Below are 14093 nucleotides of genomic sequence, written 5' to 3' on the forward strand. Positions count from 1 at the left end.
TAAATAAGCCGCGAGTTTCGATGACTGTCTAAAATCAAGTAATCGATTTTGACCCACCTAATATATATGTCGAGCTTCGTAGAGAGAGTTTGTTCAAAATTAGTAATTATTATGTACGTCAGGTACGATGCAAAATCGCATGTAACAGTGACTATAGTTTATTTTCACAAAGCACTTGGATTCCAATAGGTGTCTACAGTTCGATCTAGTCTCTTCCTCTCCAATGGTACGCTTCTCTGGATTTTCTTTCTCTATTTTTACGAAATCAGCCCCTATCAATGGAGTAAAGCAAATATAACAAACTTGTGTGAATCATGGTGCCATTGACATCGACTTACATCTTTAATGGAATAACTACCTCCACTAAATTGCTAAATCGGTGAATTACCACATTCATACAATATCAATTAGAAAAAATGAATAAAGCCAAAAATTCTACAGAGGAGTGTGGCTAAATTCAACATTAATTTAAAGCAAAAATATAATTAAAGGGTCATGGTTGGCACCATAATTGGATTGTAATGGATTCTTAAAGATTTATAATCAGTGTTTGACATTATGGGTATATTTCTAGTTTTAACTTTTTTTCCTTTATATAAATGAAGTTTTAGCCTTTTCTTTCTCTTTTTTTGTTTGTACCCTTCTTTTTCTATAAATATTATTAAATCTTCATTTTTTAATCTCCTTCTTCCCTTTTATAGAACAAAGATATTTATACGCTTGCCCCGAACGTTGTTCGAAACCGAAGATGCTTTCCAAAAGAGAAAAAATGAACTTTTGGCAAAGATTCAAGCTATTTGGAAGGGAAGGGCCCAAAGAAAGAAATACCTGAAGATTCGTGCAAGAATTATCCAAGTTCAAGCTAAAGTTAGAAAATTCTTGGCTAAGCGTCGAGCTCAAAAGAGACGATGGGCTGTTGCTGTTATTCGAGGGTGAGTTTAAATTAATATTGTACTAAATATTTTTTTTCAAGTTGAGCACTAATTTTTTCCTGTTTTTTTAGAAAATACACCTCTCCAGAGGTTGATGTACAGGATTTTTATTATTATGAAATGACAGAAAAGGTAAAGAATACAGTACTGAAGTTTATAGTTACCAACGGCAGAACTGAAATCTGTTTCATGGCCGTTCAGCCAGGAGGTGCAATGCGGGGCTGGGGCCTGTCATCATGTGCTTTCGCACATCGTTCCTGTTTACCTTCCTCAGATTTATCTAAGTACCCATTTAGTGCAGGGACGACGCTGGCTGAGTTTACATAATCTTGCCACTGATCCCCTTTTCAATAGCAGGTTTGAACCCTAGAGGTTTATTACTGCCTTTTTGCGAGAAAAATTTAGTCAAGTGCCAGAAAGAAGACGAAGTTTTTCGCAAAGAGATATCCGTCTCCAAACACAGGGATTTATGGGGATCTTTATTTTCCGGCATCATATCTTAAGGAAGAGACTAGGCATTTGCCTCAAAATCCCAGCTGCAAGTATTGGTCGTATAGGTTAAAAAAAAATGAATAATCGTGGATACCTAATTGTAAAGAGAAATTGATCGAAGAGACCGCTTTATTAACTTTAATAGTCCTTAAAACAATAGGTACCAAAACCTATTAGGTAGGATTTATTGGTTTATTGAACTAGAATCCAAGTATTGCTCTTAGATTTTTATCCATCAGACTTTCGTACTGTGTATATTCTGATAATTTCGGGGTATTTTGTGCAATCTGAGAAAATGTTATAAATTATGTGTTCGTAATCTGAAAATTGTGGCGAATTTATTTATTTCCCTCAAAATTGAGGAGCATATAAAATACATAAATGAAATTTAAAAAAAAGGAGAAATACTTCAATAAACGAAACAAAGCATTGGTTTAAAATAAGCTTAATAACAATACTGAATAGAATACTGAAGAAAAAACCAAACATTATTTAAATTCTGGAAAAAGGGGAAAAGGTTGTGCATAAAGAGAAAATTTTCAGAATAATGATAAAATATATTAATTAAACTAGCCTTAGAGCGACTCAATAAGATAATATCATCAGCATATACCATAATAGACACGTCCAACCACCGGGAGATAAAGGCTGCAGGTAGTGAACGAAGACACTCAGCCAAAATATATTAAAAATATAAGGGGATAAAACTCCACCTTGTCTAACTCCCTGACCAGCAGAAATTGGATTAGGAAAATAATCCGTTTCAGAAGCAGCAATTTTTATTCTAAGCCCTCGATACAAGAATTTAAATGCTCTAACCATAGAAAGGAGATCTCACCATGAAATAGAGCCAAAAGAGCGGAATCTTTTCGATATATGAATTTCATAGAAAAATTGTAATATCTTTGTCTTGTTTTTACTATTGAAAGTTTTATATTTTCCCCTAGGAATAGTGAATTATGGTTGTTATGCATGTACTTTAGTTTGGACATTCGTAATTAGGGACCTAATTATAATTGCAAATTTTTAGCTTGACTCTAATCTTGGAAAATAGGCTACTACTCAATCTTGAGCAAAGGACCTTAAAATTGAAGTGTCTCAATCATGGACCATATTTCAAAATTAAAGACTGATTTGTTGACATTTCTAAACTTATACTGACCAATTGCAAAACAAAAATATTTGTATCGTGAATAGATTTTTATTCATCTTTGCCAGAACAGTCCTTAGTTCTTACGAACAGTCTAAGAACAGTCTTAGAACAGTCTTAAGTTCTTAAGCAAAGAAGCATGTGAAATATTATCAAAGGCTCCTTTTGCGTCAATTAAAAGTGTATAAAGCAGGGAGTCAGGAGACTTTGACTCATTAATTGTTGCATCAAAAGTTGCATGGGTATGGTCAGAGCCCATTCCTTTTTGAAGCCTTCTTGATTAAGACCAACATCCAAATGCTCGAAAGGCCCTTTCTTTATACACAACTCAAAAAACTTACCAAGTATAGAACAATTTGTTATAGGTCTATGAGAATCACAAGATTGGACATCTCTTTTACCGGATTTTGGGATAGGAATTACCACCCCAACCTGAAAAGATGAAAAAAACATTACCAGACCTGAAAAAATCCTAAAGAAGAAGAAGAAAATAATTGGGAGCCATTTTGTCATGGTTTGATTAGATCTTAACCTCATCTACAAAAGATTGTGGTTTTAATTTATGACATGTACCCTGCACCGTGCACCATGCAATAAAGAATCAAACAAAATAGGAAATCATGTAAACTGAAAGAACCACTCAAAATTTAATGAACATGGAAAAGTTGATCAAATATAGTATAATAATAATTTATTTATAGCCTACAAACAAGAAAACTGGAGATATCATATTAAAAAAAAAATCAATGATCTGTTCCTCAACTATGACACATTTATATAGTTTGAATTTTTGTGTTTTTTAGAGGGGGAGTACGTTTTAAAAGTAAACAATAAAAATAGGTAGAATATACGAGGATTACGAGCGATTCTGGGACAAACGTAAACTAATCTCAGTCTCTTTGGGGGGCAGGCTGAACGGCCGGACGCCCCTTGTCATGCCCACAATCTTAGTTTTATCCATCATGTTAAAGGTATATTTCAGGAAAATTTAGCAGAGTCTTTCTTTTTAGGTTCATTCAAGGCTTCATTGCCCGAAATGAAACACCGAGCGACGCCAATAAAAGGTTTCTTCAGTTTGTTCGGTTTCAGTACCTTCTGCGACTTTCCAAACAGCTGCCGAAATCTGTTTTAGAGAAGGACAAGTGGCCTGAAAGGTGTCCGAAGTCCTGTGAAGATGTAATTCAAGTTTTTCTTACATATATAAGCGAAAAAGCATACCCGCTGAGGGATGGGGGACTTTTTGTGGTCGCAAAACCTATTTCTTGTATAATTTCGTCAGTTTCAGGTTATTTCCTTGTTATTACGTTTTTCCGGACCTTTATTAGAAATAGGCAAAGTAAGCAAAAAAAGAACATTTTGTGCTTCCAGTTAATCAAGAGAGCGTATCTGTAAAATCCTGGAAATGGCTTATGTGATCAAGTGCAAACAGTCAAAAACATTACTTGGAGTGGAGGGGGACGGAGGGGGTTTACAATTGGACTTAGAATCTAGACTTAGGGGAAGTGACAGGGGGTGCGGGTCTAACACTTTGATTTCTAATCTATAAAAAAATAGCAAGATAGATCTAGAGAAGCTATCTATGCCCAGGCTACCAAAATAGCTAGTTTGGAATATCTCAGAAACAACTTGAGGGATCCTGTTGTCATTTTCAGCGGGGGGGGGAGGGATGTGAACCTCAAATTTTGACTTGGTGGATTGCAGAGGTAAATCACAAGGAACTTTGTATCCAAGTTATAAAATGGCTTATCAGCACCATAAACAAATTATGGGAGTCAAGGATCAACTCCTGGATTTTTTTTTTTGGGGGGGGGGGGTGCACAAGGTGGCGTCATATTTTGTGTTTAGGGGGAAGAGATAAGAGCTAACAATATTCACACGAGTTATCAAAATACCCTACCTGTTGCAGCTGAGGGATAACTAGGGGAAATGAGTTAAAACTATCTGGGGGTGTCTTGGGAGTCAAAAGAAACATAGAATTTTATGTTTACAGAAAGGGATAAGAGTGCCAAAACCTTTTTTCTTCTAAATATATATTTATCTGAAAAATGGCTGGTAATTTTTCTTAAAAGCTTGAAACTTGTTCCATAGCCTATTGGTCAAGTCAACAGGAGGTTGTGTATGGGGCATTCGCTGCTCCACCCTACCCCCCTCTGAATTTCGAAAGCTGCAGCAATTAAAAGTGTGGAAGAACAAAAATACTTATAGGGATCCTAAGTTTCATTGATCCCTCCCCCAACATTAGTTCTATATCTGCCCCTGAGTCAAGAGGACCCTCATGCATAGAAAGTATAGGTTTGCCCGAAAGTGGGCCCTAAACTTCTTTTCCGATCAGCTAAGACTCGTAATGTTTTTGTTCAGCTGAGTTACACGGCTTTGAATATTTTAACCATTTCAGACCAAAAGACTGAAGGTTTCAGGACAAGCAAAAATGGGTTCTTTCATTTTTTCCCTTGAAATTGAAAATCGACTTGAAATTCTTTCGTGATACCGAAAACAGGTCGTCCGAATTAGGCCTATAGCTTCTGTTTGTGATAATCATGACTTGACTTCTTATTCTAATTTCTGTTTGTTGAAAGACTTATTTTTTTCTTCCGTAGCAGTATCAGCTATTTTTATATTAGATGCGACTATTCGCATTTTAATTTCTGTTCGTTTCGGTTTTGTCTAGTCATTGATAGTTCTTTACTCAGTCTTATTTGTAAACAAATGCATGCGACACTGTGTTTCTAAACAAGGGAATTTTTTTCTGATTTCAGGGCAAAAGTAAGTTACCAATATACTTGTGTGTCCCAAGTTACTTATTAACTACTGTTCTCAGGCATTAGATCCAATAGTGCTCCTTTTCAAAGATGTAAGGAGTTTACTCCTGGTGCTGTTGTGACACGCCGTTTAGAGAATTTGAATTTTCGAGGCAGTGTTGCCAACACTTTACCAACAATGCGGAGTGGCAAAGACCCGTCAAGATCTCAAGTATCGCCAAAAGAAACTTCACTCAGGAAAAGAAAGATTTCTGATGATTCATCACAAATAATTCCAAACTATGCTATAAGCACATCGAGACACACATTTCAAATAAAAGCTATTTTGTCACGGAAAGCGATTACCTTATTACTCGGGCAAGAAATCTGGAAGTCTGCCAATACGGATCTTCAAAAACTGAGAAAAGATATTGTTATGCCCAGCAGCTCCAAAGAAGAAGCAATAAAACCAGATAAGTTTAATAGAAAATTTAAAAACTCTCCCAATTTTGGGAAAGAGCTTCAGCTGGCACAAAGAACTACAAGCAAAGGTAAGCGATATCCTCCTAAGGATAATAAGAGAGATATAACTACTGCATTTGATCAGATGGAGAATGGAAGTACAAACAGTGAGTAATTTTAAAAATCTTCAAGGAAATGTTGTGTCGCTGAATAATTTAAGATTTAATGTCCTGATAGACTTATAAGACATTTTGTTTCCCATTCATTTATTACTTCTAAGGAGTATCCCCATGAGATAGACGCTGTTACTATTTGTTTTCATCTAGAGGTGGAGTGAAAACTGAAAAACATTTCTTTTTATAACCCTAGAGGTGATAATGATATAACAGATATCATTCAGGAGATTACATGTGATGGCAGTACTATTATCCTGGGGGACTTGACCGTCAGCTTTGTGAAAACCAAGGTTTTGGCGACGATGAAACCCCTCAGTTGCAAACTCCATGATAAGGGTAAGTCAAAGGAGGAATAATTGGTGCCTCTGACAATAACAGAGATGAATGATGTTCTGGGGGAATTCAATATTTCATCTGCAGTAAGTGAAGATGAAATAAGTTATAAATGGATAATCGAGTCTGGAGACGTTTTTAAAATCAAACTACTTCATATTTATAATCAATCTTAGCAGAGTAGAAAATTTCCGAAGTTATGGAAGCAGACTATTACTGTACCGGTGCCTAAGCCAGGAAAACCTCCCGAAAGAGCGGAATCTTATAGACCTATCTTAATTTTACCAGTCCTTGGTAAACTCTTAAAGAAAATAATTCATGAAAGACTGAATTGGTTTGTTGAACCTAACCAATTACTACCACTCCCAATCAGGTTTTTCTTGGGGTGGAATCCGCTGTGAGCAATACAGTCTTCCTAGAAAATGCTATGAGACAACCCATAGAGCAAGGAAAGATTTTAATTGCCGTGTTGGTATATTTCTAGGCGGCTTTTGGCAATGTTGATAAAACTTTATTCTGCAGAACTCTTAAAAATATGGACTTCCCAGAGGGGTTATCGAATTTTTAGATAATTACCTGTCTGGCAGTCATTACAAAGTTAGAGTCCATAGAGAATACTCTAATGTTTACCCAGTGCATAAAGGACTCCCGCAGGGGTCACCACTTAGCCCTTTATTGTTCACTTTATTTCTGTCAGATTTAAAGTTCAGCTCTGATGATGCTTGCAAAGCGGAGTTTGCTAATGGTAATGATTGTCAATTTGATATGGCAAGAGAATTAAACCAAATGATGAAAGATCTATGGGCTTTTCTATGGCTTATTCCCTTCCAGTAACAACACCAAAAACTAAGGCAACTATATTCTAAAAAAGAAAAGGATTTGTCCCTCCCAAAATATAGATAATTGGCAATAAGACTGATTCTAATCCTTCTCCCAAGCTTCCTGGTATCCATTTGGACCATGGTTTGACTTGGAAAAACCAGATTGATTTTGTTAGAAAATCTTGCATGAAAAGGCTAATTCTTTTAAAACGTTTGGCCACTACTAAATGAGCCAGCTCACCTACAGTCCTGCTTGATCTTTACAGATGGGTTATCCGGTCAAAGATTGAGTATGGTATTGAACCATACGGAGGATGAAACAAGTGTAGCAAAGTTGTAAACCTTCCAAAATGTAGCCTTTGATTGTATTGTAGCAGATTAACGACGCTTCTTGACTACTAAGGTCCCTGCGTCGGCCCTGCAGTGCATTCCTGCAGCATGATTCGATCTCTGGGTCCCGTATTACATATAGCATTTGATTTTCATAACCATAGCCCAATTCATAAAGTTTGGGCACTAACTGGTATGCCGTCAGTGCAATAAAGGAGGAACATGCTGGTAATCAAGTATTACACAAAAATCCAAGCAATTGGTCAAATGCATTGTTTTTCATAAACCGTTTGTAATAATTGCTCAAAGAATAATAGTTGGTATATCTGCTCTTGGATTCTTATCACTGAACTAGTTCCCAACTGGAATAGCGATCCAGTGATTTTTATTTTACATCTTCAGCCTCCAAAATGGAAGTTTAATCCTATTCAAGTGTACACCGGGCTGATAATGGATAAGAAGTCAAGTTTTCTCTCTACTCAGATTAAGGTAGTTTTCAGAGAGAAAGTCTTAAATGAACACCCTGATATCCTACAAATCTACACAGATGGTTCAGTAAAAGGGTCCAAAACTGCTTCAGCCACGACAATCCCAAGTTATTCTTTGAATATTTGTACAAGGCTGCCCAATGGATCTTCCATCCTGACTGCGGAAATTAAAGCTATAATTGAGGCACTTCAGATAGTAAAAGCAAAACCTCCACTATCAAAAAAAAGCGCACTGTCTTCTCAGACTCAAAGTCAGCTTTACAGTTGATTTCTAAAGTGCAAAAATCAACACCTGACTGAGATCTGTACTGCCTTTGGAGCCTTCTCTTTAGACTTCAACAGAGAAATGCTATCCTCCAGTTTGAACACGTTCCAAGTCATCAGGGTATACACTATAATGAAATTACGGATTTGTTGGCAAATTCTACTGTGGATACACCTATTTCTATGAACGCCAGGTCTCCCACTCTACGTGGCACAACCCGACATAGAATACCTCAAAAACGGTTCTTATTTCCTATTCTCATTTTCCCCTTACGGGAAACTAATGTTCTTTATTTCAGAATAAAGAATAACTCTCTGATTTTAAGAAAGGAAGAATATGAATGAAATAGAAGGGACGACTCACACTGCAGATTTTGTTTAAAAGTGCCTGAGACTTTACAACACATAATTTTTTACAGCACAGCTTACCTGGCAGGAAATATCAAAAGTATATACATCTGAAAGACTGGAGACGAATAAAGATATGGACTAGTTATTTAAAGCCAATTATAACGCAACAGATGAAAGATACATGTACAAAAGTATAATTCATTTATTCAAGGATAATAATATTGTTCGAAGAGAGCGAAGTCAGTGCAGAAGAAAACGAGAGCGAGTAGCAAGAGCCGTCTAGATAGTATCCGGCCTCCAGGCCTTAAGTTGCTGGGAACAAGCAGCTCGAGTACTCGTACTTCCCACAAGCCATCCCATTCCATTGTTTCCTCTTTTCCTTTTGTTCTGTTAAATGAATTGTCTTTGTTATATGAAAACCAAGAGTATTATATTCCTTAACAATTGTAGGAAAAAGACAAATATTGATTGCGTTGATGGTGAAAATCTTTTTCGTTTATCTGATGGATGTAATGATTTTCGTCGCATTAATTGTGTATTTAGAAGAAACCTTCTAGAAGCCGAAAGGAGTCTATTGTAGATTCCAGGTGCTGTTTTTCGGAAGAAGAAGAAGTAATTCTTGTTTGATACAAGCTCAAATTATCATCCGACTTTATTATGTCTGTCTTAGATTTTATGGTGGCTCTTTAATTTCCCGTGAAAAGTTCTTTTTTTTTGGTAACGGACTTCAAACTTAATATTCCCTTAATAGAAATTATTTCGGGAGGAAAACACAAGAAATATTACCAATAATGTTTTTGAAATTACAATTTTAAGAAAATCTGTTTTTTAAAGTTTTACTCGTTGAAAAATTTAACTTTTTGTTTTTTAGGCAGCCTGGGGATTCTGTCCTCCTGAATTGCAAGAGACTGAAGTTGTATTCCGAGGAAGGGGGGGGGGCATAATATCGAAAAAACTCAATTAGGTCATTATTATAACTTCTCGCGAAATAAGTCCAACAGAAAATCAATTTCTGTAAAAATAAAGGCCGGAAAAGAGCAAGGCCCTAACGTAGGCCGGAAAAATAGAAGATGAATAAGAGCAAATTTTATCAGTACACTACGTTGCCAATAAACTTCTTAACAAAGTAGGGTAAGCAGTGAATTATTTTCCATAAAAGTACGGCTTCCAAAAAAGTAGGGCCGTAATACAGGCCACAGAAACACCAGGTGAAAATCAGCAAGTTTTGCCAGCATTCTGTATGTTACCTTAAGATTAAGACTTCAAAATATATAAGAAAACTTGCAGTAGTGGTGCTAGTAGTAGTAATGGTGTCATAGTTAATTAAAAATAAAAATAGAAAATTAATCAACAACACATCTTTAGCTTGCGACTGCATACTGCAAAAAAGACATCTAAAAATAAAATTGAAATCAATGCAAAATCAGTCTGTAAATAGTTTAAGGATCAAAAATTGACTGAATTAAATATTAACAATCGAACGCATAAAAAAGATTCCATTTTATGGTCCAGAATAATTTATCAATTTTTTCTCTTTTTTATTTATTTCTTCTTTTTTACAAGCTTATATTTAAATATAATGAAGACAATTTCAGGGGCTGATGTTAAGATAAGGTGACGGTTTATGTCAGTTCATATGATGTAAATTATTTTGTAGGCCAATATTCCAATATTTAACATTTAATTCCCCCCCCCCCCTAAAAAACCCTATTTTATGCGAATTGAACTTGTTTTGTTGTATTTTTTTTTTCAGCGAGCCATGATGCTCTCAGATTACTAAATTTTGATGCTTCAGATGACTAATTTTGGTATATCTTATTGTTTGTCAATTAAATATAGGGATTACAATTTAGGCTTTGAGGACCTTGCTCGTGTAACAGTGTTATCAATAATCTCACAATCACACGCTGGGTATTTTTAAAATTCTCACTCCTGAATAAACATTGTTGTCATGTAACTTTTATTACCCCGAAGCATAAATTATTACTGTGCCGACCACCGTATGTCTAAAATAACAGGAAAACAGACCTACCAAAAACTGCGACAAGTTCATATAAAATCTTAACCATTCATCAATAATTTCCATTAAAAATGATTGAATGAGTTTTGGAAATTACCGACAACTTTTTTTTTGTAAGAAAATGATTGCTTGATAAAAAAAAAAAAAAAACCTGGCTCTAATTGCTAAGAAGAACAGTTTAATCTAGTTACAACTCTGATAATTCTGCTAATTTAGAACCTTGCTTGCTGATTTTTACCCCCCCCCCCCCCCGCCCTTTCTCTGTTGGACCATTTAAAAAGAAGCACGTCCTCGAAAAAGACTTGAGGAGGCCATAAGATGAGATTTAAAAGAACTGAAAACTTCATTGGATTGAACAAAAATGATGCTTTACCCGGAGAGGAGTGAGACGGATAACTTACGCCATAGCTCTGTTAACTGGGTGGTATGGCGCTGCAATGAGTTATCTGTAGATGTTGTAATTACTTGCTGAGACTAATCAAACAGAATATATTTAAATTTTCTAGGCCCACAGTACTCTGAGACTACTGCATCTACGATGGCTGGTGAGGTGCTATTTTAAAAATTTGTCTCCAGAGAGAAAGAAAATGTTTGAGCTGAAAGTGTTGGCTGAAAAAATTTTTGATGGTAAGTGTTGACTTCTAGATATAAAGGTAAAAAAGGTAAAGAGTATAGCATTGGACTGTACACTCCCTAACGGCGGTGCCGACACCGGTGGTGCTGAAATTTTGATGGTAAATGTTGGCTTCTAGATATGACAATGAAAAAAGGTAAAGGATATGGTATTGGACTTTACAATTCCTACCTGCGGTGCTGAAATTTTTGATGGTAAATATTAGCTTCTAGAAGTAAAGGTAAAAAAGATAAAGAATACGGTATTGAACTTTACAGTCCCTACCGGTGGTGCTAACCGGCGGTGATTAACTTTGCTTAAATAGCTTCTAAATAGTGTTGTAACTGGTAAAATGGGTCACGGTAAAATTGGATTTTTTTACGTATTTCACCGTAATTTTACAGATCCCCGTAAAACTAGTATTTTACCTGTTCTACGTAATTTACGTATTTTACGTAATACTTAAATTACGTAAAATAGGTAAAATGCCAATTTTACGGGGCCCACGAAATTACAGTAATATATGTAAATACCCAATTTTACCAGTTACAACACTATCTAGAAGCCAACAATTACCATAAAAAATTTAAGTACTACCGATTAGCACCGCCGGTAGGGACTGTAAGGTCCAATTTTACTGGTATTTTACGTATTTTACCGGTATTTTATATATTTTACTGACATTCTACAACGCCTTGTAATTGTCAGAGCACAAAAGCGCGAAGAAGCTGATAACAAAAGGACTGAATATGATTTTTTTTTTCTGTATAGCTGTGTTCCCCAGTTTAAAAAGCGGTCTGTCTGACTTAGGTCTCTTGTTATCAGAACTATAAAATGCATTATAGTACAGGTAATTAAAATTTAAAAATGATGAAATATTAGCTGAAATAAAATAACATGAGTTCTGTGAACTGTTAAAGACAGTAAGGGTTACAAGCAGGATTTGACAAACAAGAAAAAAAATAATAAAATTAAATAGCCGAGAAAAATGAGGGTAATATAAGACAGCGGACAAAAAAGAAATGAAGATGATGGTGGCAGATATTCCGCCAGGGACTTCCACCCAGCTGTCTTCAGTTCCGTTGTAGTTGCGTCCCTGTTATCAGGTATAACACTTTGTTTGTTGCTTTTTTTTTGGTTTTTACTTTTTTTAGTTTTTTTAGTTTTTTTTTCTTTTTTCATTTTAGTTCTTTTTTATTTTTATTTTTTTAAATTTGTTTTTCTCCTTTATTTTTCATTTTTTTCCTTTTTTTCTTTTTTTTTTCTTTTTTAGTTTTTTCAGTTTTTAGCTTTTTTAGTTTTTTATTAGTTTTTAGTTTTTTTTCTTTTTAGTTTTTTTGTAGTTTTTACCTTTTTTTTTGTTTTTTTTTTACTTATGTCCTGGTCGTCATTTATACTCCCTGTGTCCCGGTCGTCATTTGTGTCCCGGTGCTTTGTTAATGGTGATTGCTAATCGAACATTCCTTGTGTCCCGGTCGCTTTCTCTTTGAGTGTCCCGGTCGTCATTTATATTCCCTATGTGCCGGTGTCCCGGTCGTCATTTGTGTCCCGATGTCCCGGTCTGTAATTTCGTCAGTCGAAAACATGACGTCACTCGACACACAAACATGACGTCACTCGACACACACACACACACAGACAACTTATATATATATATATATATATATATATATATATATATATATATATATATATATATATATATATATATACTAACTGTTGGGGTGGCGCTTCGCGCCACCCCAACACCTAGTTGGTGGGGGCGCTTCGCGCCCCCCCCCAAGCCCCCCCGCGCGCGTAAGTCGTTACGCGCCATATCAGTTACGCGCCATTGTAGTTGTGTCCCTATGTCCCACCTGTGAATATAGATAGATATATATATATATATATATATATATATATATATATATATATATATATATATATATATATATATATATATATATATATATATATATATATATATATGTGTGTTTTTAACTACGTAAAACTTGCGAATATACAACATTCTTTGCTGTCCCATTGTCTGTGCATATAAATAGATTGTCAGGTTTACCGACTCTTGAACATGCAACATATAATGGTCCATGGGAAAACAATCCGTATTCAGATCTATACCTCATGATTCTAATGATTGCCCTTGAGCTTTGTTGATGGTGATTGCTAATCGACCATTCCCTGAGTCGCCATCGTCATTTATATATCCCCCTGTGCACCCCGGCGTCCCCTTTGTAGTTATGTCCCTGTGTCCCGGTCGTCATTTATATTCCCTGTGTCCCGGTCGTCATTTGTGTCCCGGTGTTCCAGTCTGTGATTTCTCTTTGAGTGTCCCGGGCGTCATTTATATTCCTTGTGTCCCGGTGTCCCGGTCGTCATTTATATCCCCCTGCCCCCCGGCGTCCCCATTGTAGTTGTGTCCCTGTGTCCCGGTCGTCATTTATATTCCCTGTGTCCCGGTCGTCATTTGTATCCCGGTGTCCCGGTCTGTATATACATTCGTTTTTTAGTTTTGTTTTTCTCCTTTATTTTTTTCCTTTTTTCTTTTTTTTCTTTTTTAGTTTATTTAGATTTTTAGATTTTTTAGTTTTTTTATTAGTTTTTAGTTTTTTTGTAGTTTTTACCATTTTTTTAGTTTTTTTAGTTTTTTTACTTATGTCCTGGTCGTCATTTATACTCCCTGTGTCCCGGTCGTCATTTGTGTCTCGGTGCTTTGTTGATTGCTAATTTATATTATATTTATATTTATATTTTTTATATTTATTAATATTTTTTTAGTTTTCTTTTTCTCTTATTTTTCAGTTTTTTCCTTTTTTTTAGTTTTTTCTTTTTTAGTTTTTAGTTTTTTTTTTTTTTTTACCTTTTTTTAGTTTTTTTAGTTTTTTTAGTTTTTTAGCTTTTTTAGTTTTTTTATTAGTTTTTAGTT

At 35.4% G+C, this 14093-nt stretch overlaps 1 protein-coding gene and 1 long non-coding RNA gene across 4 annotated transcripts in view; one reads left to right on the forward strand and one right to left on the reverse strand.

The window, feature by feature from the left end:
- The window catches only part of LOC136026073 (uncharacterized), an 88287-nt gene extending 82810 nt beyond the window's left edge, over positions 1-5477 (reverse strand). Inside the window, exons 1-2 of the long non-coding RNA XR_010617198.1 lie at positions 5347-5477; positions 2916-3006 (exon numbers count right to left, since the gene is read on the reverse strand). This is a non-coding gene — a long non-coding RNA (uncharacterized LOC136026073). The remainder of the gene's footprint in view (positions 1-2915; positions 3007-5346) is intronic.
- LOC136026062 (unconventional myosin IC-like) overlaps positions 1-14093 on the forward strand; it is a 137024-nt gene that overhangs the window by 96497 nt on the left and 26434 nt on the right. For all 3 annotated transcript variants that reach the window (XM_065702248.1, XM_065702249.1, XM_065702250.1), the window contains exons 14-16: positions 702-932; positions 3585-3750; positions 11064-11184. In XM_065702248.1, coding sequence (XP_065558320.1) covers positions 702-932; positions 3585-3750; positions 11064-11184 — 518 coding nt within the window. The remainder of the gene's footprint in view (positions 1-701; positions 933-3584; positions 3751-11063; positions 11185-14093) is intronic.

The sequence above is a fragment of the Artemia franciscana genome, chromosome 4, assembly GCF_032884065.1.
Source record: "Artemia franciscana chromosome 4, ASM3288406v1, whole genome shotgun sequence".
NCBI lineage: Eukaryota > Metazoa > Arthropoda > Branchiopoda > Anostraca > Artemiidae > Artemia > Artemia franciscana.